Source organism: Mus musculus, chromosome X (assembly GCF_000001635.26).
Source record: "Mus musculus strain C57BL/6J chromosome X, GRCm38.p6 C57BL/6J".
In the NCBI taxonomy this organism is placed as follows: Eukaryota; Metazoa; Chordata; class Mammalia; order Rodentia; family Muridae; genus Mus; species Mus musculus.
Genome location: NC_000086.7, coordinates 10,266,252 through 10,291,487, shown reverse-complemented (window position 1 = coordinate 10,291,487; position 25,236 = coordinate 10,266,252). Strand labels below are relative to the sequence as shown.

The window sequence follows — 25,236 nt, the reverse complement described above, 5'->3', positions numbered from 1 at the left end:
ATGAGATGATTCTGGAATGTCTTGTCATCAAAGAGGGATGGAGTTTGTTTCAAACTGAGCCAATTGGGACACATATCACATTTACCAAGTATGGGAAGATATGTACATCCATAAGGATAACAACTGTGTGTATTAAAACTTTCAAATATTTTAAAAATCCATGAGTTTTATATATATGTTAAAATAGAAGAATATTAAGAATTTTAATAGGACCAATTTCCAGTCATTTGAAAGAGATCTCTTAAGCTGTATAAGTTCTTGGTCAGAAAAGCCAGACAACATTTAAAAAATGGAAGAAGGCTGTTCAGTCTATGCAGAGTGCCTTGGGGCTGGAAAGATGGCTCAGTGGTTAAAAACTCTTCCTATTTCAGAGAATCTGGGTTTGTTCCCAGCACTCACAGTGTGCCTAACAACCATTTATAATGGGATCAGATACCTTTATCTTATGTCCAGACATACATGCAAAATACTTTATACATAAAATATATAAACAAATACATCTGTATAAAAGGGTATCCTAATGATTGGCATATCCATGACCATCTTGGAAGGGTGCTATGAAAGAAACTTGCCAAGGGTATTTGATCTAACAGCACATTGTTTCTGTGGTTCTTTGGTAGGTTTTACTTGCACATAAGACTTGAAACTGATTTGGGTATTAAACACCCTTAAAAACAAAACAAAACAAAACAAAACAAAACAATCAAGTCTTACATGATCTCTGGGAGGTCTGGTGCATAGTCTGTGGGATTAAGCGAATAATTTTTGTTGTTGGTTTTTAAACACAGGTCATGGTCTGAGATAGCACTTAAGAGCCAAGGTAGGTGTTGAGATAGACAATCACATGGCAGTTTTCATGCCTTTAAGAACTGGTTGAGGGATATCTGACATTGGTTCCCTGAGAATACAGCAATACATACATAGAACAAAGACTACACAGGGTACAATTTATTGGGGATTTTGTGATGGTCAAATGAAAAAGCAAGACTTGCATAACAGGGAATGTGTTCTTCAATGTGACCAGAGCAAAGATGGCTACCAATCATGCTGAGATGTATTTGATCATATTCTGACACAATTTAATTTTAAGAACATAAGCCACATCGGGCAGTGGTGGCACATGCCTTTAATCCCAGCACTTAGGAGGCAGAGGCAGGCAGATCTCTGAGTTCCAGGCCAGCCTGGTCTACAGAGTGAGTTCCAGGACAGCCAGTACTACACAGAGAAACCCTGCCTCAAAAAACCAAACCAAACCAAACCAAACCAAACCAAACCAAACCAAACCAAACCAAACCAAGGACATCAGCCACATTCCAGCACCCATGATGTCAGGGTTTTGTTGGAAAGTTTTCATGGGTTTTATGTATTTATCAAGAGACAGGAATGGTTTTAGGGGACAATCAGGATCGCCACAAATTATGATGTTCACAGTGAGGTCAAGATAGATTTCCAACTAGGTTATAAAAGTCAAAGGCAAATGTAGGTTTATTCTAATAGGTTCCTGCAATTCGTTTCTCCCATTGTTCTGATCCTACCCTCTTCTTGACTGTGGTCCTTCTAGACCCCAGTCTGTTAGCAGTGACACATAGTACTTGAACAGCTGACTAGAAAACAGTGAAAGGTTTAGGTATCAGAGTAATTGTGGCTTCATAGAATGAGTTGGGTAGAGTTCCCTCTACTTCTATTTTGTGGAATAGTTTGTGCAGAACTGGAATTAGATCTTCTTTGAAGGTCTGGTAAAACCCCGGAGCTCTTGACTCTAGCTGCATATGTATCAAAAGATGGCCTAGTCGGTCATCACTGGAAAGAGAGGCCCATTGGACAGGCAAACTTTATATGCCCCAGTACAGGGGAATGCCAGGGCCAAAAAAATGGGAATGGGTGAGTAGGGGAGTGGGGGGGTGTGTGGGGGACTTTTGGGATAGCATTGGAAATGTAATTGAGGAAAATACGTAATAAAAAAAAAGAAAAAAAGAGAAAACAGTGAAAGGAAGTTTGTCTGTAGATAATAACAACAGGGAGAACGTTTTGAGGTGAATATTTTCTTTCTTTCTTTCTTTCTTTCTTTCTTTCTTTCTCTCTTTCTTCCTGTCTGTCTGCCTGTCTGTCTTTTTTTTTTATGTTTTTTGAAAATAGTCCAAGGCCCTACAAGAAATGGCCCTACAAGAAACATGAGCAATCTTCCCCATATAAATTGATCAATACTGTCTAACTGAGTATGATCCAGGACAGAAAATATCTCAGCCCTCCAGCATATCTAACCAGATTAAAATAACCATGGCCTGATTGCACTGTATTAATAATAAAACTTGATAAACAAACAACATGTATAACTTTAAGAAATCGAATTGCAATCTTATTGAATGGGTTGGTGTTGAAGAATTAGGGGTGAATTCAACTGCTATATTCATTTCATTATGAAATCACCTCTAATGACCTGCTTATTTTGGCCTAGGTGTTAGATTCTGAGTTTGAGGATCCCAGAGAAAACCCTTTATGGTATAATGGTATTTAGAATGCCCTCCTCCTAAAGTCCCTTAGTAATTATAGAGTTGGAGTCTGTGAAAGCTGTCTAGTGAACCAAAGAAGTGGCTGGAGCTGAGTCATAAGAGTGACCTGAGATTGAATTAAACTATGACTCATTTCAATCAACATCATAAGAACTCCTTTTGTACCCATGTCCGTTACAACATGAACTTATTTCCTTTGATGAAACCCATGAAATATTATTGTCTCTATTTTACAACTCAGGAAACTGCGAATCAGAAATAATTAACCCAACCCACAAGGGCTGCTATGTGGGAAAGCTTTAAATTGAACTCAAACTGCCCCTGCTTCAAAAGTCCTTGCTCTTTACCATATACTGTGGTTCCTTTAAGAGAACATAGCACGATTCAGGCTTAAAGAAACTAATTTTGGTGACCATTTAACCAAGGCTATACAGCTGTTCCGGACACATCATAGCAGTCATAGCAATTTTATTAGTATCTAGTTTGGCTCATATTTCTTGTTAGGTGCAACTTTAAAAATGTTTTATAAAAGGGCTAAAATATTTTACCTTTCTGATGTTAGTGTACTTTTACATTAACATTTCATCTTTTTGCAGTGTTCCTTTCAATAAAATGATTGATTCCTCTTTTAATTGTTTCCCATGCTCAAATTCCTCCCCAAAGTTCACCGTTTGAAATCTCAGCATGGCACGGTAAGAAACTCTTCCATGATGCACAAGGATAAGTGTATACATGGCCAGAGCAGCTTGATCGATGTTCCCTCAATACAGCTGGCCACTCAGAAACTCAGAATGAGACCTTGCTTGGAAGTAGATTCTTTGCTCAGTGTGAGAGGATGTGTCCAGTCCTGCAGTGACTTGAGATAGCAGGGTGGATTGGTACCCAGGGGTGAGCTGCCCTCTTCTCAGAAGAGAAGAAGAGGGAAGCATGTGGGAAGAGGCTGTGAGGGGGACAGGGAGGAGGGAGGCTGCAATCAGGATTTAAAGTGAATAAATCAATTGTTTAATGGGAAAAAATCAAAACAAAAAGAAAGTAGGGTCTTTGTTAGTTAAGATGAAGTGATACTAAAGTAGGAGAACTCCTAAAACCAAGGGCTGCTGCTCCTGTTGAGGGGAGGAGATATACATAGACACACAGAGAGACAAAAAGCTGAGGTGAAAATGGAAGTTAACTTTGGTGATGCAGCTACAGGTCAAGAAATACGGAGAACTGCTGGGAGACACCCGAAAGGGAACCAGGATGCTGGTGACACATGGATCTGGGTTTTGTATCCTCTAGAATTGTGACAGAGTAAAAAACGTCCTGGTCTGAGTGTATGGCAATTCCTTATGGTAGCTCCAGAAAGTGAATCCGGTGGTTTCTGCTGGCTTTCTTAATGTCTCAACAGCAGACCACTCTAACAATCACCACCATAAGTAAATTACACCTGGAGTGAAACTAATTAGAGTTGAATAATGTTACACTATTTGGGTTTTATATGGAGCCTCTCGTATATTTGGCTCCTGAAGCCATATTACTAAGTACTGTATTAAAATGAAAACGACTGTGAAGCCATTATGCACCTTTCAGCACATTAGCCATGAGCAGCTGTCATTATGGAAGAAACACGAAGCCTAGAACTGGAGAGATAATGCCCAGCAGTGTTGCTTAGTTAGTTCCATCTGATTTTAAAATTCCAAAGAATCGGTTGGTGATTTGAGTCCGAGGTGGGTGTCACTTCTGGTGTGACACCTAAAAGTACAATTTTAGAGCAAGGGAAAAAATAGACTATCCAACTCTTAACCCCAGTAGGGCACTGGAGACTCTGAAAATACCTTCAAATCTGAAGCACATTTCAGAGGATGTACAAGGGCATGTTTTGTATTTTCTGATACTTTAGGGCTTGGGAGAGAGTTGCTAAGAAAGACTTTAAAGAAATGGAAGCATGCAGCAGCGCTGATCTTATTTTCTGGGGTCCCAGTATTCCAATGGTCCATGCTCCCTTAAGGAAACGACTAAAAATGTAAGGCTGCCCTTGCACGTATAGGATATATTCCAGTTCTCTGACCAGTTTTTTAAATTGGGTTTCACTGTCACTGAGAACCCACCGTTTTTCAGTGAACAATGAAGTGAGAGAGAGACTGTATATCCTCCAGAGCCTTAGCCTGCTTTGAACAACAACAATATATATATGTATGAAGCATTTGTTTAGAAGGATTCCAAAGCTCTCAATGGAGTCATTGTGTACAACCAAACTTCCTCTGACTGCTTCCTGAGCAGCAAGGTTGAAAGCTTGGTTATGCAGGGAAGAGCTAATGTCTTCAAACAGCTGTCCTTCGGAGGCCTGCTCTCACAGGGGTGGCCTTGGGCTGCTATGTGAAAATGTAGAGTCCAGGAGAATTTTCCTGAACTGGTAAGAATACGCATGCTCCTCCTTCCTACTCGGAGGCTGGAAAGTAGATTTGTGCTAGGCAGAGTGCTGAAGTAGCCAGTTCCCAATACAAACCCTGGGATCTATTTTTCTGAAGGAGTAATTAAGTATGCTTATGTTACAGCCTCCAATAAACACCTTGCACACTGTTTTGCTGAGTGATTTAAGTACACCCTGTGTGATTTCTACTAGTGGAAACTTAAAGAAGCTTAGGTCTAGTTTGGTCCACATTTCGTCCCATATGTCTTTTCCCTTTTGAAATCACCCTCCCTCCTCCCCAGCCTCCCCTGCAGTGTTGAGGATGAAATTCAAGGCCTTGTGCATACTAGGCAAATGCTCGGTCACTGATTTGTACCCTCAGCCCTCCTTTTGTCATCTTCACTGGAAGATTTTAGCTGCCAGGAATCTTGGCCATGGAGCCTCCTAAAGAATCATTGAAGCTGTATGTGATGTTGAGAATCCTCAGCATACCGGCTTCCCCCAAATTCCATTGGACAGCTTCGTCCCATTGTCTTCATTGACCCACCTTCAGACTAGACGGTATTCGACTCAGGCTTAGTTAAAGGGGATTTATCCTCAATATCTTGTGTAGTAATACAATATTAAATATCTTGTATAATATAAACAGGTTTATATTATTACAAATCAAGAAGAAAAAAAGTAGGATATTTTTCATCAATTGTAAAAATCTTCCTTGGGGTACTTTTCTATTATGGACTAATCTTTAAGATCTTGTTTGACCCTAAATATAATTTTTTAAATGTGGAAAACATATGTAACGGGAGAGTTGAATGAGAAAATCATTCAGAAGAGCAAAAAGATAACCTGCAAAAAGAGGAAAAGGTGTTCAGAAGGCATTGTATCCAAGCATGGGGGTCAAAATGCTAACTAAGGAACTCTTACACTCAGTAACGAAACAAATCCCAATTTTCAAAATGGATACCTGTGTGAACATTTCTGCAAAGGAGTTACACGCTGGTCGACATGTCTTACAAAGCACAAAGCGTGTCCAGCAGTGATCCTAAGGGAAATGCAAATCAAAACCACCCCGAGTGATCACGTCACACCTGTTAGAGTGTATGGCAACAAAGAGACAAAAGATAAGTGGAGCTGAAGGTGGGAACTACAGAAAAGCCTTGTGCCCTGGGTGGGAATGTAAATAGGTATAGGAATAAGGTGAGTTCTCAGAATATTAAAAAAGATGCTTATCATAGGCTGTGCAATTGACAATTCTGGCTACTTATTCAAAAGAATTGAAATTAGGAATGAAAAGACATTTGTATTTTCCCATTCCTGGCAACAATAGCCATAAGAATTGAGATGGGGAAGCCACCAGTGGGTGGACAATGAAAATGTAGATGCACTCAATGAAGTGGCAGTCAGCCTTCAGCGTGGGGAAATCCTCCCATTTGCAGAAGCATACCTATGCCTGGAAGACATTATGCCCAATGAACGAGGCCAGCCACAGAAGACCACATGGTGCAATCCCTACTCAGGTACATATTTGAAAGAGGCAACCTCACAGCAGTAATGAGTAGAATGGTGCTTTCTAGGGTGCTGAGAAAGTAATGACATGGAAGAAAATCAGAGTTGCTGTTCAATAGGCCTAGACAGCATGATGTTATACCAAACGGATGACTATGTTTCAGGGACATTCCATATCATGTACCTTGTGATGTTTAGATAGTTAATGTTCAGTTTTTCCATTCCCTTATTGATCTTTGTTTTGTTTCGTTTTTCTGAGGCAGTCTTTCTGGGTAGACCAGACAGACTTTGAACAAAGGATCCACCTGCTTTAGCATCCAAGTGCAGAGATTATAGGCACACAGTATACACATGGCTTCATTTCATTTTCCTCCCTTTAGAAAGTAAGACTGAGAGCATGCATATTTATATGTATGTATATATTTATATCTGTAGTTTTTAGATTTAAAATATATTTCTCTGCTAATTGTAGGACATTTCAGGCTTTCCTTCCGGTTTTAAATAACAAATATGCTGCTGCCCTAGGCCTTTCTCCAGAAGTTAATTCTCTGTGATGTTCTTCCTATAGTTCTTTATATCTGGCTCTCTCTTTTAATTGAGCTCTTGGCTTGACTCACATGTCGACCTGACCATCTCATGCAAGGCGGCATCTCTATCAATGGCAGGTCACCCTGCCTTGTCTCCATCCTAGCATATCTTTCAATCTACTCTTATTTACGTATTTAACAAAGTAATAGCATATATAAGTCCACCCCATGGAAGATCTTGTTTGACATAATCAGCATTTCATTCTCAATGCTAAAACAACGACTTTTTTTTAAAAACCTGGCAATGCAATAAACGTTCTTGAATAATTAAATCATTTAAAAAGAATAAGTGATATTCTGGAAACTGCATCATTCAGTGGCTACATATATTGAATCCCCACTTCAGTTTCATCTTCCACCAACACACAGGCACTTTTTATTGTACCAGGTCCCCAAAGCAGCCAGACAGGTAGATTGGAAATGCAGTTGCCATCAATCAGTGTCAGCTGTGCACTGTTCTCTTGACTAGAAAAGGCGAGTACTGCCATTCAAACACCACACAATGCCATTGCATCTTCCAAAGTTAACGTCTACAAAAGGCAAAGCATCCAATTGCTAAGGGTTGCTCAGTGCACACTGCAGGGTAGATGCCATTAAGATTCGCTTCCCTCCTCCTCCAGCTCAATCGCTTCTCTGCAAGGTGGTGGGTTTCTTTTGTCTTTCTCAATTTGGGTTTATTGAATTTCTGAATCTCAGAATACCTTGTTTGTCAGATAGTTTGGCAGATTAAGCAGTCATAGGCTACACAGAAGAAAGTCACATTTCTACAATAACTGCTACTGTTTACTGGCAGCCCCATCTCCCGGCCCAGCTTCTTCTTATATTTGAATACATGTATTCTCTTTTTACCCTAATTGCATCTGCCCTTGAGGTATGGCCTTCCACAATTCTCACAGGGAGCCTGTGGAATTCCTGTTTTAAACCACTGAGTGAATACATACTTCTCCAACTCTCAATGTCACCTAAGGTTCTTATCTCCATTGGCATGTAAATATTTGTACTTAGAGCTTCGACTTTTAATGCAATATGCCCAATAGCTAACGTATTCCTTTCCCCCAAGAGCAGAAACACACACACACACACACACACACACACACACACACAGAAACCATCTGGAATAATTTAACCACCATTATGTGTCACCTTTTACAATCAGCAGTTGTCATGACGCTATGTGAATCTCTTATTCTCCATCTCTTTTTTTATCATGGTTTCATTAGTCTATATCACTGCACAACAGCCTAGATTTCCCATACCTCTTCATGGCACCCGCTCTCTCTCCTGTGTATGTGATGTGTACACATTTTCATTGTGTGTGTTTGTGTGTGTGTGTGTGTGTGTGTGTGTGTAAGTCAAACATTGCCACTGGCATTGGTATCTTAACTTGCTTGCTCTCCACCTTATTTGTTTGATATAGGTCCTCTCACTGAAACTGAAGCTTACTGATTCAGCTAGGCTGGCTGGCTGGCTAATCAGTGACAGGGATCCACCTCTCTTCATTCCACACCAGCACTGGGGTTACAGTTTCGTGCCACTGAATCTTGCTTATCTGTGGATCCTGGGGATCAAAACGTGGGTCCTTATACTTGCACATCCGGCACGTTGCTGAACAGGCCATCTCCCCAGACATTGTCTCTCAAAATTACCCCAGTTACTCTTCAAACATCATTGGAACTCTATAAACCATCATAAATTTAGCTGGAGAACTGCAACTTCTAAGGATTGGGTGAGAATTTTACATTTTAACAAACTTACCAACTCCCACATCAGGTTTGAAAACTCCTGGCATTAACCTCCTTACCTTCCATTTCTACCGGGATCCAGACTACCCTGTAAGTGAAGGGGCTCTAGCAAGCCAAAGCATAGCAAACAGGGCTCTGGCAGGCCTTGTCCTTCTCCCCCATTCCCTCTGCCTTGCTAAAAACCATTAGATTACATTTCAAAAGCTAGCCGCCAAGGTCTATTCGCTTCTTTGACCACTTCCTCCTCCTGATGCTGACTACCAAGGTCCAGCTATCAAAGTATTGAGGTCCAGCCCCCTTTGCCTGCCCTAATTAACCTGTCCAATCAAAATTAATCCCCTTTTACCTTTATAAATTGCCATTTGCCTATGGGCCACTGTCTGTCCCCTCTCTATCTGGAGGCAGTCCTGTACCTCTCTCTACTTCTGGGGCAAATATTCCTGCTCCCTCTCCCGTGTTCCCTTCCTCATTTTCTTCATCCTTTATCTCCTGTCTTTGTCTCTTATTTCCTGCCCGCTGGGACAAATAAATCTCCTTTGTACTGAGAACTTGGTCTTGGGCTATCTTATGCTGAAACCAGTTCTTTCAATCTGTACACATGTTCACATTGGGGCACATTTCTGTTTAGGGATAAGCACTTTATATATATTATATATTACATTTGGGTTGGTAAATTTTAGGGTTCGGTGAGAAGGCTCAGTGGGAAAAGGCATTTAGCTGCCAAATCTGATGACCTGATTTTTATCTTAAGAATCTACATTATGGAAAGAGATAGCCAACTCCCACAAATTGTTCTCTGATCTCCACATGCACAAATATATGCACTCTCTCTCTGTCTCTGTCTGTCTGTCTGTCTGTCTCTCTCTCTCTCTCTCTCTCACACACACACACACACACACACACACACACACACACACACACAGCTGGCCACTCACAAATAAAAGAAACAGATGACACCATCCCTCTCACTCCCCAAAAAGTGGACCTGAAGGATTGGAAGTCCTTCATTTAACAGAGGAAACAATGTCATAAAATGTTTAATTAACAAAGCAAAACAACCTATTACCCTTTAAAAGATCTGAACTAAGGCTGGTTCTTGAAATAACATCTGGGAACTTCATTTGGAGGAATTTCCACTATTCCCAGGAACTGAGGCACTGTGCCTAAAATACTCTTTTAAACCACATGACTTGAAGTAAACACACACTTTCTGTTGGGGGCATGGAGCAGGAATTTGGTTACATGCCAGGTGGGGTGAGGTAAAGTGACCAGTCTTCAGCAAAAATTGAGAGGTGAGTCTACTGTAGGCCTCTTTTTGTCAATATTTCACATTCTGTGTCACAAGGTGTTGCTCAAGGAATTAAGTGTATCCTGTATGGCTCCAAAAGAACAGGTTTGGAAGCTTGTGCCCAGTTTCTCCTGAACTCTCCTGCATGTATCGGTCTCATTGCTGATTGTATTTGATATTTTATTGTTCAAATCTCTCATAACTGCGGGTATGACTGCGTTGAGTCCTATGGGGGCTAACATAGCATATCAGCAGAGACTGAACCTCAGCATGGTCTCAGGGAGCTCCAAGTCAGAAGTTCCCATAACATTTCTTTCTGTGGATAGAAACAGAATCCATGGGTAATCAAATCATGCAAATGCTGACCTAGCAGCCAAGTTTCATTACTTCTGTGTGCCATGGCTTCTTTGTCTAAAAAAACTGGCCAATACTGTTTATTTTGCAAAAGTTTACCACAAGAGCTCTGTGATAAACATCCTTGAAGACATATTTGTTGAAGTAGTAACTATTATTTCTATTTAACCTTTTAGGTTGGGTTTAGTGATCAGAAAGAATTATATGAACCCAGTTGTATCCTTATTCTACCATGCACAACAATAGAAGTAGTTACAAGATCTCAAAAGGTCACAGCTCTGTTGGAGCTAGTGAATAGATTGCTTTGCTCAGGATATGTGTGGAGCTTCTCTAAAGCCTCATGGGCTGCAGGGACTGCTTGGAGGGCAGGCAAAGAAAAGCACACATATTCATTCCCGGCTCTCAACTGTGGTTAGATCTTTGACTCTTGCTTTGAGCATCCTTAACAGTGCACTCATTCCAGGACCCTAATCTTGTTCTAGCTGCCAGTCTGCACTGCTTTCCCTTTTCCTGGATGCTGGCTCAACTGGGTACTGCTGCACCCATTAGTTCACAGAGGATTTATTCACCGCTGCTCACCTGGTGCTTTCTGGAGCCACTCCATCAAAACCGCTCTCCTAAATGGAGCTTTGTCCTTTTTCCTTTCATTTGCTTTGGTTATTTGATTGTGAATTAATTCTGCTTTAGTTTTGAGGAATCAGAATTACTAGGCAAATATAATCTCAGTTAGTAGCAATTTACTTGAAAATATGTTCTAATATGTGTTCAGTTTTTCTCTGCGTCCCTGCTGTCTAGAGGGCAATGGCATCATGTTTTAGTAATCTTAATGCTTTATATGAAATAATGTAACATCTTCAAACATAAAAGGCTTGAAGATGACTTGTTGAATATCTTTAGCAAGTCAACTAAGGAAAATACTCTAGCATATACTGAAAGAGCTGCTGTAAAAAGCAGAGATTATCTGGAAAGAGTTGCTTTGTGTCAGAAGTTGTTTAGGGAAAAAGATATGCTTCTCTATTGTTACAAACCATTTAACAAAGACATTTTCTTTGGATTTATGAGCAAAAGGTGATACAGTCCTGAGATCATTATACAGGAAGTCAGAAGACCTATGGTTTAACATTTCAACATTATATCGGGAGCTAGAGTCACTTTGCTGCCCCAACTTTCCTCTAGATGAGTATGACCTACTAGTTTGGGCCAATGTAGTGTTGCTTCTATTAATTGCGGTCCTTCTCTGGAAGGTGGGTTAGAAATAAATACAGCATACCTCTGGTGGAATCACCATGCCTGGCCTAAAGCTTTACTACAGAGCAATTGTTATAAAAACTGCATGGTACTGGTATAGAGACAGACAAATAGACCAATGGAATAGAATTGAAGACCCAGAAATGAACCCACACACTTATGGTCACTTGATCTTCCACAAGGGAGCTAAAACCATCCAGTGGAAGAAAGACAGAGACACTGAAACTTATAGAGGAGAAAGTGGGGGAAAGTCTCAAAGATATGGGCACAGGGAAAAAATTCCTGAATAGAACAGCAATGGCTTGTGCTGTAAGATCGAGGATTGACAAATGGGACCTCATGAAACTGCAAAGCTTCTGCAAGGCAAAAGACACCGTCAATAAGACAAAAAGACCACCAACAGATTGGGAAAGGATCTTTACCTATCTTACATCAGATAGGGGACTAATATCCAATATATATAAAGAACTCAAGAGGGTGGACTCCAGAAAATCAAATAAACCCCTTAAAAGATGGGGCTCAGAGCTGAACAAAGAATTCTCACCCGAGGAATACCGAAAGGCTGAGAAACACCTGAAAAAATGTTCAACATCCTTAATCATCAGAGAAATGCAAATCAAAACAACCCTGAGATTCCACCTCACACCAGTCAGAATGGCTAAGATCAAAAATTCAGGTGACAGCAGATGCTGGCGAGGATGTGGAGAAAGAGGAACACTCCTCCATTGTTGGTGGGATTGCAAGCTTGTACAACCACTCTGGAAATCAGTCTGGTGGTTCCTCAGAAAATTGGACATAGTACTACCGGAGGATCCCGTAATACCTCTCCTGGGCATATATCCAGAAGATGTACCAAACGGTAAGAAGGACACATGCTCCACTATGTTCATAGCAGCCTTATTTATAATAGCCAGAAGCTGGAAAGAACCCAGATGCCCCTCAACAGAGGAATGGATACAGAAAATGTGGTACATTTACACAATGGAGTACTACTCAGCTATTAAAAAGAATGAATTTACGAAATTCCTAGCCAAATGGATGGACCTGGAGGGCATCATCCTGAGTGAGGTAACCCAATCACAAAAGAACTCAAATGAAATGTACTCACTGATAAGTGGATATTAGCCCAGAAACTTAGTATAGCGAGATATAAGGTACAAGATGCAAAACACATGAAACTGAAGAAGAACGAAGACCAAAGTGTGGACACTTTGCCCCTTCTTAGAATTGGAAACAATCACCCATGGAAGGAGTTACAGAGACAAAGTTTGGAGCTGAGACAAAAGGATGGACCATCTAGAGACTGCCATATCCAGGGATCCATCCCATAATTAGCCTCCAAACGATGACACCATGGCATACACTAGCAAGCCTTTGTTGCAAGGACCGTGATATAGCTGTCCCTTGTGAGACTAGGCCAGGGCCTAGCAAACACAGAAGTGGATGCTCACAGTCAAATATTGGATGGATCACAGGGCCCCCAATGGAGGAGCTAGAGAAAGTATCCAAGGAGCTAAAGAGATCTGCAACCCTATAGGTGGAACAACATTATGAACTAACCAGTACCCCAGAGCTCTTGACTCTACCTGCATATGTATCAAAAGATGGCCTAGTCGGCCATCAGTGGAAAGAGAGGCCCATTGGTCAGGCAAACTTTATATGCCCCAGTACAGGGGAATGCCAGGGCCAAAAAATGGGAATGGGTAGGTAGGGGAATGGGGGGGGAGGGTGGGGGGGGACTTTTGGGATAGCATTGGAAATGTAATTGAGGAAAATACGTAAAAAAAAAAAAGAAAGAAAGAAAGAAAGAAAGAAAAGAAAGAAAGAAAGAAATACAGCTTTCTCCCCCTAGGTTTTGGCTGCAGATTAGTATACATGGTGACCTTGAAGAGTACATATTGAATGGAATAGAGCCATTCTGTGCTAGTTTCTCAGTGAGTATGTATTTTAATGGTCTGTCATTCTCTTTTTACAATCTGTGCTATATTAATACCTCGGACTTTGAGATTCTGTGCTGTCACAGCAAGTATGTGTGTTCCTGATTATGTTGTCTCACTTTCATATGTCAATGTGTTTGGATTGTTACTAGGGTTAAATAAGTTAGGTTAATACTTGGCCATAGTTAGTGTCCAATAAGTGTTAGCTGTTCATAGTATTGATACAGATGAGCTTTGACTTACTGAACATGGCAGTTTCCCACTTCCTTGATGATTAAATGTAAGAGTCATCTTGATAAGATTTTTAATTTTATTAAATTTGCAATTTTATAATAATCATCTATAAAATTGCTAAACGGGAGGGGCAGGTGATTCCATGGTTAGGTGCACTGCTTGTTTTTCCAGAGGACCTAGGTTCAGTTCCCTCTCAAATGACAGCTCACAGACCTCTTAAATGCCAATCCTGGGGCATCTAATGCTTACTTCTGGTCTCTAGGAACAGCAGGCATTTGTGTTGTGCACAGACATGCAAACAAGAAGGTCATATATACACATAAAATAAAAAATATATTGCTAAGAAATAAACCTTCAACATTGTCCTTGTTATTTCTTTTTCTTATCAACTTGATAGAAGCTAGAGTCTAATAGGAAGAGGAACCTCAACTGAGAAAATGCTTCCACCAGATTGCCTGCAGGGACATTTTCTTGATTGCCAATCAATAGAAGAGGGCCCCACTCAATGTGAGTGATGCTTCTCCTGGGTGGGTGGTCCTGGATGGTTTAAGAAGGCAGTTTGAGCAAGCCATTAAACACCATTCTTCTATGGCCTCTGCTTGAGTTCCTGCATCCTGGTTTTTGTCTTGAGTTCTTGCCCTGGCTTTCTTTCTTTGGTTAGGAAAAGGTTTATTTCATCTTAAAATGGATTTATGTGGACTTTAAGATGAAATAACCCTTTCCTGCCCAAATTGCTTTTACCTTGGCCTTTATCATAACAATGGGAACAAAGTAAGACACTAAAAAGGGGCTACAGAATGAAAGAGAGGCGTTTCAAACATTAAATAAAGAGCCCTGTAAAGGGGAGAAGGTACAAAAGACACCGAAAGGGGGAGACCATTATCTAAGGAGAAGCATCATCTTCTCTTTTAAACTAACCCATCAGAGTTTGAAATAAACTTTGGAAGGAAGAAAAGTTTTACAAACCGAGCGGTGTCTGTGAGACTTTCATTCACACCCAAGTGAATGTCTTGTGTGGTAAGAAAGGAAGGGTGTCCTCCCAGCAGAGCAAAGCCTAGAACAAAAGAAAAAGACAGTGAATGTATTGAGAGGGGAAAACGAAAGAACTAAAATGTTAACCAAAATTATGAGGCATCAGTACTTGCACCAGCTATCTCAATCGAGAAAATTCTTCACCTCAAAGCTCTTCATCCTCTCTGCTAGGACATTCCCAAGCATAGCCAAATTAACTAACTTTTGAGTGTATGCCTTTATCTCTCGCCAACTTTTTCAAGAGGTGGTAATAATGGGACATTGCTCTCTTTGGGGAGCTATGCCTATTTTTTAACTCTTCAAATTATAAAAAGGCGTCCCTCTAGGAAGACAGAGAAATAAACTGAAGCTATGTGGGATATCCTGGATTATAATGGAGTATTAATCAGTAATAAAAAAGAACGAACCTTCAGAAACATTATGCTAAATGAAAGAGTAAATATTTAGTGTTGGAAAATGTCTAAGAATAAGTATCAGAAATAGAAGGAATTAAAATAGCTGTTGCTGCAGCATGGGAGGATATTATTGGAAATATTTTACATCATCATAGAGCTTCCAGGTTACACAGACATCAGCATTTGTCAACGCTGAAGGGCACATTTAATAGCTTCATTTTTGTATGCATAAATAATACTTTATGTTTTCAAACTATGCAAAAACTAAAATATAAATCAAGTGCCGAGATGGTAGTTAAAAGTCACAAAGAAATAAAGGGTTACTGGTCTTCATCTTCTAATGAAGACAAAGCTAAGTACCAACTAAGACATTATCTCCCTGGTTCCCCACTGTCTTCACATGTTTAGTGTATTATAGATGCCGAGCACAGGAACCTGGCTCCTACCCTCTTCTCATCACACATTCTATTGATAGGGTGAAGAGAACTAGACACATAGGACTCCGCCTCAAGCCACAGTTAAACTCTGTGAGGACAAGTGGCAGAGGCTTTTGACATAGGATCTGAGGCAAATTTGTGGGAGCTGTTGACAGTTGATGACATAACTTTATTATGCCATCTGGGATAGAGTCCATGTGCAGAATTGCTCCAGAATATAAAAGAAAGGCAAAGAAGCATAATTTGAAGATAAATACTTGTCTGGAATAGTTTGCAAATATACTTTGCCCTTTATGTTATAATGTGTAAAATTAATGTCCTTGAAGATATATAACTGTCATAACTTGCTAATTCTATCTGGGGGATTTCTTTTGTGAGAAAGAAATCATTAATTGCCCATTGAATTGGGTGAGGAATTCTGGACCTACAAATGGAAGTTTGCCTAAAAAAAAAAAAAAATGAAAGTTTGACTCAAAATTTCCTGACACTCTTCACTGTTGTATTAATACAATTTGTATAACAACATTTCAATATAGACTATTTCCTGGCTATATGTTTTTTTTTTATCTGTTTGACACAAACTGGGGTCATCTGGGAAGAAGGAACTTCAATTGAGAAAATGCCTCCATAAGATTGGGTTTTAGGCAGGCCTGTAGGGCTTTTTTTTTTTTTTTTTTTTTTTTTTTTTTTTTTGATTAGTGATTGATACAGGAGAGCCCAGCCCACTGTGGGTGGTGCCATCCCTGGGATAATGATCCTAATTTCTATAAGAAAACAGGCTGGACAAGCCAGAAGGAGGAAGTCAGCAAGCAGCACCCCTTCATGCCTCTGCACCAGCTCCTGCCTCTGGGTTCCTGCCTTGAGTGCCTGCCCTGAATTCCTTTCTTGATGAATTTTGACCTGACAATTCTAATTAATATGAAATAAGCCATAAACATCCTCCCAAAGATGTTTTCTATACAGTGTTTGTACAACAGTAGAAACCAAAACCAGGACAGAGTGATATTAAATATTGTTAAGGAATCATTTTGTTAATGATATTGTAGCTACTGAAGAAAATATTCTGTATGTTTTAATAATATTAAGGAATGTTTGGGGGCATAAAATGTCATAGTTTTAATTTCACTACAAATACTTCAGCAGTGAGAGGAAGTTGACAAACTAAGGCAAAAAATATGCTAACCACTTGTTAAGATTAATATAAGGAGTATTGTGTGTTCTTTATGCTAATCTTTCACATTTGTATTTACTCTAAAACATACATTATTTAAAAATAAGCATTAAAGCTACAATCACCATCCTTTATGTTGCTCTGTCTGTCACTGTACTAGAAATTAGTGTGTCCTGAATCTTACAACACAAATTAAGAGCACTCGCTGGCACTTTATACACCTATCTCCATTGATTTCCCCCTGAGAAATAGTCTAGTAGGTGCTATTGTAGAAATTCTATAAAATATAACTCTTTGCTTTCCTGTGACATATTCTAGTTGTGAAAGACTGACTATAAAGTGAGTGAGTAGACTGAATGTATTATAGGTTAATTTGAGTAAGAAAGTGTGGCAGGAAATATAAGACCAGAATTGCCATTTTAAGTGCCACAGTCACTGAAGCCATACTGAGTGAGGGGTATTTGTGTGAAGGTTGAGGAATACATGAGTGTGAATTATGAGAAACATATGGTATAAGGGAAGAGTAGTTATCTGTCTTGTGCAATGGTCACAACGGGCTGATATAAGAGATAGCAAGAAGGTGGGCATGGAAAATATAGAGTGTGTGAGAAATAGAAGGTATGAAGAAAAAGCAAAACCTGTGAGTTTTGCCTGAGAAAAAAATGGAAATCTACTGAAGGTTGGACCAGATGAGTAACAAAATTAGGCTTCGGTTTTAATGGGATATATAAATAAATGGTCAGCATCAAAGAGACTAGTTAGGAAAGACATTTGTAAAATTTGGATGAAAGTTCAGAACTCAGACCAGAATGAAAGCAGCTAAAGTAGTAAGAAAGTAGTTTTATGACTGATATGTAAGCATTTTGAAAATAGCCTCAGTATTCAACTCTTGGGCTTATTTTTTTTTTTACCTCAGTGAGCATATCGCGGCTATCAGAGAACTTCCACTTGCCAACAACTGTATCCACATATCCTGTTTTATTTATCACTAAGCACAGATGAACTTCTCATCCCTTGCATTCCCATGTCTCTTCCTACTGTCTTATTGACGTGTCCATTTCACCCACATTCTTTAGATATTTACTCAAAATAATTAACAATCTATGTGTCATCTTTGTCTCATGATTCCATTCATAGACAACCTCTTTTGAGTGTTCATGGACATTATCAATTCTTGATCTCTTGTGCCTTAACCTCCAAGGAAAATGTTTTCTATTAACTCAATAGTTAATAAAAAACATTTTCCTTGGTACCACATTCACTTTGAAGAATAACTTCAATTCTTTGCTTCTCTCTAATCAGCCCCTTTCTCTCTTCTCATTTCCATCAAACTCAGTTCTATAAAGCTTTGCTAGTTATCACTGAAGCGAAACTCTTCTCATTAACATTATCATGACCTCCATGTTGTTCCATCATTTTAACCCCTCTTTTTTTCCCCTCAATCTCTTCAACAAAGTTGTGCACCAGTCGCTTCTGAATAACTATTCATTGTATAAGCCCCAGAATATCACATCTTCTTGGTTTGATATTTACATTGGTAATTTTCCTTCTTGGTCTTGATACTTGAAAGTGAATGTAGTGCCTTATTTAAACATCCTTGATTTCTGGTTTCTATTATTTTTCACAAACCTTGGAGCATTCCAGGGTTAATTCTTGGTCCTCTTCCCTCCATCTACAGTCACTATATCAAGTTCCATGGCTTCGAATGCTATCTCTATGATGCTGACCCTTAAACACCTGTATTCTGGGTCTTACTTGAAAACTCCAGACTTATATTCAAGTTCTTTTTACAACATATTCCTTTGTATGTCTAACAGAGATCTCAATCTCAATGCAAGCAGCGAGTGTCTGTTTATTCCCTTTTCAGCACATTTCACCTGCAGCTTTCAGCATTGCTCAGGTGGAGATCTAGAAGTCATCTTTAACACCTATCTTCTGCCAAGTAAATTTAACCTCTTTGGATGTCCTTTCAAACACATTTAGAGCCTGTCCTTCCTAGCTTGCTGATTACTACCACACTGGTTCTAGCCTGCCCCTCCCACCCCACCCCCCACCCCCACCCATCCAGCTCTCACCACACTGATGTACTTCACTGTATCTGTCTTGTTTCTATACCCCTTACACCCATAGTCTAATTTCAATAGAATAGTCTGTGTTACCTAAAAAATGCCACTTAGGCTGTGGTTCACCTTTTCCCAGAAATCCCAGGTGATTTTTTTTCTAGTTCATCCAGGGTAAAAGCACCAATTCTATTAATGGGGCAAAGCTTTCTGTCTCATCATTAGACCCCTTCTCTGTGCTGAAGGTATGTATTTTGATCCAACATACTCTATTGTTTGCATAGCTATTATGTCTATTGTTTGTTGTCTCTTTACTTACTAGAAAGTAAGTTCCATGAGGGCAGAGGATTTCCCATGCTTTGTTTACTGTTAATTGAGTCACAAACATTTAATATGAAGACATCAAATTTTAAGTGTTTCAGGAATATTTGTTGAATGCATTGATGGCTGAAGGAAGGACATTGACTCTGGAAAGAGGGCCCATTCCCCAAACTGATAGCTCTTGCTTTTTTCATCTCCACCAAACTTCTCCATAGTGTTGATGGAAAGAACAGAAACTTCAAATGCATGAATTCCTTGAGTGAAGTCGGTGATGGTTGTAAATGATGACAATTCCTGAGCACTCCATTTATGTATAAACATGCAAAGCCAACCTAAACACAGTTGAATACTTAATACTCATCAAGAAAATTTTTATTGTGCACCTCTACCATATGCCAGGCCAAATGATAGGCACTACTGAGGGTTGTGACTGTAAAGAAAGAGGGCAAAGGAAATCCAATGACTCTTAAAGGAGAGCTCATTCGGTGAGCTGCTTGCCAAGTGAGCATGAAAACCTCAGTATGATCAGAACCCATGTAAAAATACCAGACACAGTGCCATCTGTTATAAGCCCAGTGCTGGGCAGGTGAGGTGAGACAGGTAGATGCTCAAGGCTTACTGGCCAATAAGCCTAGCCTATCTTTCGAGGTCCAGGTCAGTGAGATGATTGGTCTCATAAGATAAACAAATAAAAAAGGTGGATAGTGGGTGAGAAATGAGACCACAAGTTGTCCTGTTCCCTGCACATGCATGTACATACATGCACCCATTCACACACAAACATCTGAGCATATAGGAAGTATACACATATACACACAAAAGAAAGTTTAAGACCGCTTGTCATGTCTGATCCATTATATAGCTCATATGGTAGAAGTCATTCTGTGGCAGAAACTTGGGACTATTTTGATACCCTTATACTTTCCTCATCATACAAAAAAGTAGATTCATATCTAGCATGAACATGAGTGACAGAAATAGGAAGAATGAGTCAGAGAAAGCAATTTTAAGAAGGCTTTAGTTCATGAGATAGACCAAAGGTGTGGGGCTTGCTTTAGTTAGGGTTTCTGTTGCTGTGATAATACAAATGACCATAAACAACTTAGGGAGTTAATGGTTTGTTTCATCTCTGACCTGTCAGGTGATTTTCCATCGCTGAGGGTAGTCAGTGGAGAAACTCAAACAGGGCAGAAATCTGGAGGCAGGAGCTGATGCAGAGGCCCTGGAGAAGTGCTGCTCACTGGCTTGCTCTTCAGGGCTTACTTAGGCTGTTTTCTTATAGCACCCAGGACCACCAGCCCAGAGATTGCACCAATCCCACTGGGATGAACTCTCTCACACCAATCACTAATCAAGAAAATGCCCTATAGCATAGCCTACAGGGAAATATTATGGAGGCATTTTCTCCATTAAGAATCCCTTCATCCCAAATGATTCTGTGTCAAGCTTGCTGTAAAATGCTAAAGGTTGGATAGCAATCACTTCTGAGAAGGGATTTCTCCTTTTTTTTAAAGTGGTCAGAAAGAAACTCAGAAACCTATCCAAAGGCTCAAGGCAACTATTTGCTAAGTTACCAGGCCTGAGTCATGATTATTCAAAGGATGTTAAAGGATCTGAAAAGCAACTGAGCAGCTATGGTGGAGGAGAGGTCAGAAGGATGGCTCTCTGCTCTCCTGCCACTCTTCATACAGATGAATTTTTCTACCTCTTACATTTGCTCCTGCTTTCATAGCAACTATTTTTGTTCAATGGTTCTCCTGTTAATTTCTCAATTTCAGTTTGAGAAAGTGCAGTAAATATTACATTACTCTTTGTTTACTTTGCATATTCCTGTGGGCTTTGGAACACAAGATGTAAGTAAGAATTCATTCAGTATAAATAGAAGGGGTCTGATGTCTCTTGCTGGTAGAACTGAAGCCGTCCTTAGCCTGTCTATGATTTGCCATCATAGTTTCAGAATAGCATCCCATTTTTTATATTTGTGTCTATGTAAAAATGATGAAGTTGAAACAGCTGCTGCAGTACCAACTTCAATTTCACCTTGAAAGTGACATGTCTATGTTAAATAATGGGAAGAATTATTTAATTCCCTGTGCATTTTTCTATCAGCTACTGCATTTACTAAGATTAAAAAGTATCTGTCTATCAGCCCAATTAATTTGCAATGAACGAATACAATTGCCAGTAGATACACAGGAGAGTTGCCTGGTTTGCCAGGGAGGCATACATAGAGGGATGTGGAATGAATGATCTAAAACTACACACAGAGGTAGAGACATTATCTTACCAACATAATGCAGAGCAAAGAGGCCAGACACAAAAGAGCGCATGCTGAGTGGGTCTTTCAATATAAAGGTTGAAAAAGGCAGAACTCATCTGTGGTAGTAGAAACCTAGATGATGGTTGCCCTTGGATGGATGCATAGCAGCTTGAAGAAAAAGCAGGGTTGATGCAAAGGGCTTCTGAGTGCTGTTAACTTTCTGCTTTCTTGGGTATTTGTAATGTATTTATTGTAAGAATCCACTGAACTATCATATACTTATTGATACGTGCAGTTCCCTGTAAGTTTATTAGACGTTAATATACATGTTTCATAAATAATCAATGTGAGTAGATAACCATGCCCTGTCTCCTGAAATAAGTAGAAACATTGCTGGATCCCTGGATCTCAGGCATAAGATGGAATCCTCAAGGACTAGAGGATAAGAATCAGCCCATCCCAGGGAATAGTAAAATTCTGTCCAAGTAATAGATGATTAGATACAATGAATTTTCATTCTAAATACCAAGGACATGTGTTGTATCTGTTGAAAAACTCTACCAAAGAACCACATACGAAAGTGGGGGTGCAGTGCTGTGAGAAGATGCATAAGCAAGATCCCCATATGTATCCCCCAGTGATTCATATTTACATAGAAGAACAGTTTCTTCATGGCTTCTATTGGGCTTTGTCTTTTTTGTAAGCGCTTAAGGCAGCTTCTCCCTCTGATTGGTCTGTTACTGAGTTTAGCTGGCAGCATTCCATGTCCAATTAGATCCACAAGGATTTACTGAGGAGAGTGACAACTATTCTGTGAAGCATACCTTTTAAAGGGCAAATAGTCCTGTCCCTGTGCATTTGTTAATAGAGTTTGCAATTTTGTTTTAGAGTGCTTCTTTATAGACAATTGTCATCTAACAAAATTCTTAGTGCCATTTGTGGCAACAGTTTCACTAGAATAAACTGGGACTATATCATGCTTCAACTAAACTAGCTATTTTTAAAACTACACTTAATAATAGCATCCAATCACATGCCTGCCATATGTTAGCTCTCCGTACTTGGACCATTTCCTAAACCTGGTTCAACGCGCTTTCCTCCCTCTTACTTTCCTAGCATTGTAGTGAGGGTGGAGTGAGGTGAACCATATAATTAATATGGCACACTTGTCACAGTCTTTATCAAAAATTGTGTTATAGCCTCATTCTTGCCATTACTGGTAGGTTTAATACATCATTATGGAGGAAAATGTTCACGTATATTTCAATATCAATCATAATATTTAAACAGATAGTTGTAGAACAACTAAGACATATTCATTTAAAATTAAAAATTGAAAACTTCCTATGTATTAATTATTTCAGTAGCTTGGAAAAAGACTATCTCTCTTAAAGTAACAATGATTACATTTTTTAAAGATGAAATTCTGCTAGATTCATGGAAGATCAGTGTTGGAAGTGTTTAAGAATTACAGACAGGTCTCTTCATTTCTCCCCACCATCGCTCAGTGCCAAAGAGACGTCTTGCAGGAGCCAGATTTAAAGAGAAAAATAGAGCCATCTGTTTCCTTCCTAGAACTTCTAAGATCAGGTGACATCTTATATATTTCTCCTCTTCCTGTTTCCTTTTCTCAAAGGGCAATAAGAACAGTGGTTTGAGCTTCAAACCTTGGGGTTATTTTACTGAGTGAACTTAGAGGTCGCTAATCCTTGTGAAATCCACTGTTTTGTTTTATTTTGGTTATCTGTTTGATGAACTTCATTATTAGTTGCTATCAGACCAAATCACAAGTAATAGAGTAGTAGTTAACATCTAAGCCTGAGAAAGTGCTCTCTGATGCTTTTAAGGCAGGGTAAGGCATCTGAGGACTGAAGAATCTGCCAATGTTTTTGTGGCATTTCTTTCTCAACTCATTTGGGTCACATTGTTGACTCAATGGAGGTCTGGTGAAAGAGAAATACAGGGAAAAAGAAGAGAGGTAATTCCTGGCTTGGAAGTTTCAAAACTCAACTCTTTGAAACTCATTGTGGAGACAATCGCTTTAGAAAATGACAACCGCTTGCGTTTTGCCTGCCTTGAGTCTAGGCACAAGTAGTAGGAATGGATTTGGAAGTCAGAACAGGTTTGCTTCCAGTTAATCTTTTCCTCACATGATCTCTAATACTTGAACCTGGAATGGAAATGAAAAGAGCCCAAGAAAAGAAGTAACAGCAGTAGAACTCGGTGGACCACTGTCACTGTGCATGCTCTGTGTGCCCCAGACCAACATCCAAGGGATGGGGAACATGGCTCCCTCACAGGACTGAGGAGCTCCAGTACTGAGAACATCTCTTCTGCTCTTAGAAAGAACTCTGATAGGCAATAATTTTCTAGAGTTTCCTTGCACTGTACTTGGGAAAGGAACGCTTAGGTAAAGATGACCTTCTGGTATCTCCATCCCAGTGAAGTGTGGAATGCTATCAGGAGCTGAAACAAGAGAATCTCAACAAGGTCTTCCAATCAGAGTGCAACAAAGCTTGCATCAAACTGTAGACCCAATAGAAATGCAGACTTCCCAGGAGGTCCCAGGGTAAACATTCAGTGGTGGTGCCCTGACGGAGCAAACACATCAGCTGATCCCTAGCTACTGAGAGATTTTAATATCTACCAGAACTTAGGTGTTACTGGTAAGAGGGAAAGGAGGCCTGATAGCTACAACATAAACCCCGAATCACATAAGGCTGCCTAATGCAGAAGAGGTTCAGTTCCTACCATCTAACAGTATTGGCACAGAGGGAAAATTCATGAGTAAAAGTAGGTATATTTCCCCAATGAGTTTAGGGCCTCAGGATTCATGTCCAGTTACATTTTGCCATCAATGTGAAGCAATGTCTGAAGTTTCTAGTCAAGTCTTCACAGGCTTCCTACAGATGAAGCTGATTTTTCTGCATATAGTTTTTTTTTTTTTTTTACATGAATTGAAAGACACCTCTGTACTGCGGCTTCCAGCAAAACGCTTGCTCTCTGTGGTTGCTAAAGCAACACACAAAACTCCCCACCAAGTTAAGCCTTCCAAGTCTCCATCCTCTGGCCAGCTCTTCAACACAAGTGTGAGCTTGTCAGTAGACTCACCTGTTTCTGTGGACAGTCTTGTTCGAGTACTTCTTTTCTCAAAAATCATTCCTAAGGATTTCCCTTGCAATAAAGGTAAATACTGAAAACCAAAGACAAAAATAGGATTAAAATGCAAGGTACACTATCCAACATCAAGCATTATTTTTCAAAATGCTAATAAAAATACAAATCAATTAACTACTACTTATGGATAAGGAGTGACAATATTGTTTAAAACTAATTTAAAGGTGCTTCAAATTTACTATACACAGATTATTAGCATGAAATTAGAAATGAATATTATTTTTGGAGACAGGTTTCTCATGTAGCCCAGGCTAGCCTTGAACTTCCTGTGTAGCAGAGGCAGGCTTTGAACTCCTGAACTCTCCACCTCTGAAGGTCTAGGGTTACATATGAGTGCCACTCTGCTTGAGATACAGCATTACTGGTTAGTGGCATCAATTTGGGAGCTTGTTCCAAAGCATAAGACTTCACACTGGAGCCATTCTCTTATTTAAGTCTATTGAAATCCTCATTAAATTTTCAGTGATGAAGATTTTTGATTCAGAAGGACTTTCCCAACTAGTAAGATCCTACTTTGTCCTACATGGGACACTATGAGTCCTACTTAGGACTCTGATGAGCCTCAGTTTTTAGCTTCATGTTTCTTAG

The 25,236-nt window shown here is 39.7% G+C and overlaps 1 protein-coding gene across 2 annotated transcripts in view; it reads right to left on the bottom strand.

Annotated features, from left to right (window-relative positions):
* The window catches only part of Otc (ornithine transcarbamylase), a 68,795-nt gene that overhangs the window by 29,537 nt on the left and 14,022 nt on the right, over positions 1-25,236 (bottom strand). For both annotated transcript variants that reach the window (XM_011247449.3, NM_008769.4), the window contains exons 3-4: positions 24,583-24,664; positions 14,762-14,849 (exon numbers count right to left, since the gene is read on the bottom strand). In XM_011247449.3, coding sequence (XP_011245751.1) covers positions 14,762-14,849; positions 24,583-24,664 — 170 coding nt within the window. The remainder of the gene's footprint in view (positions 1-14,761; positions 14,850-24,582; positions 24,665-25,236) is intronic.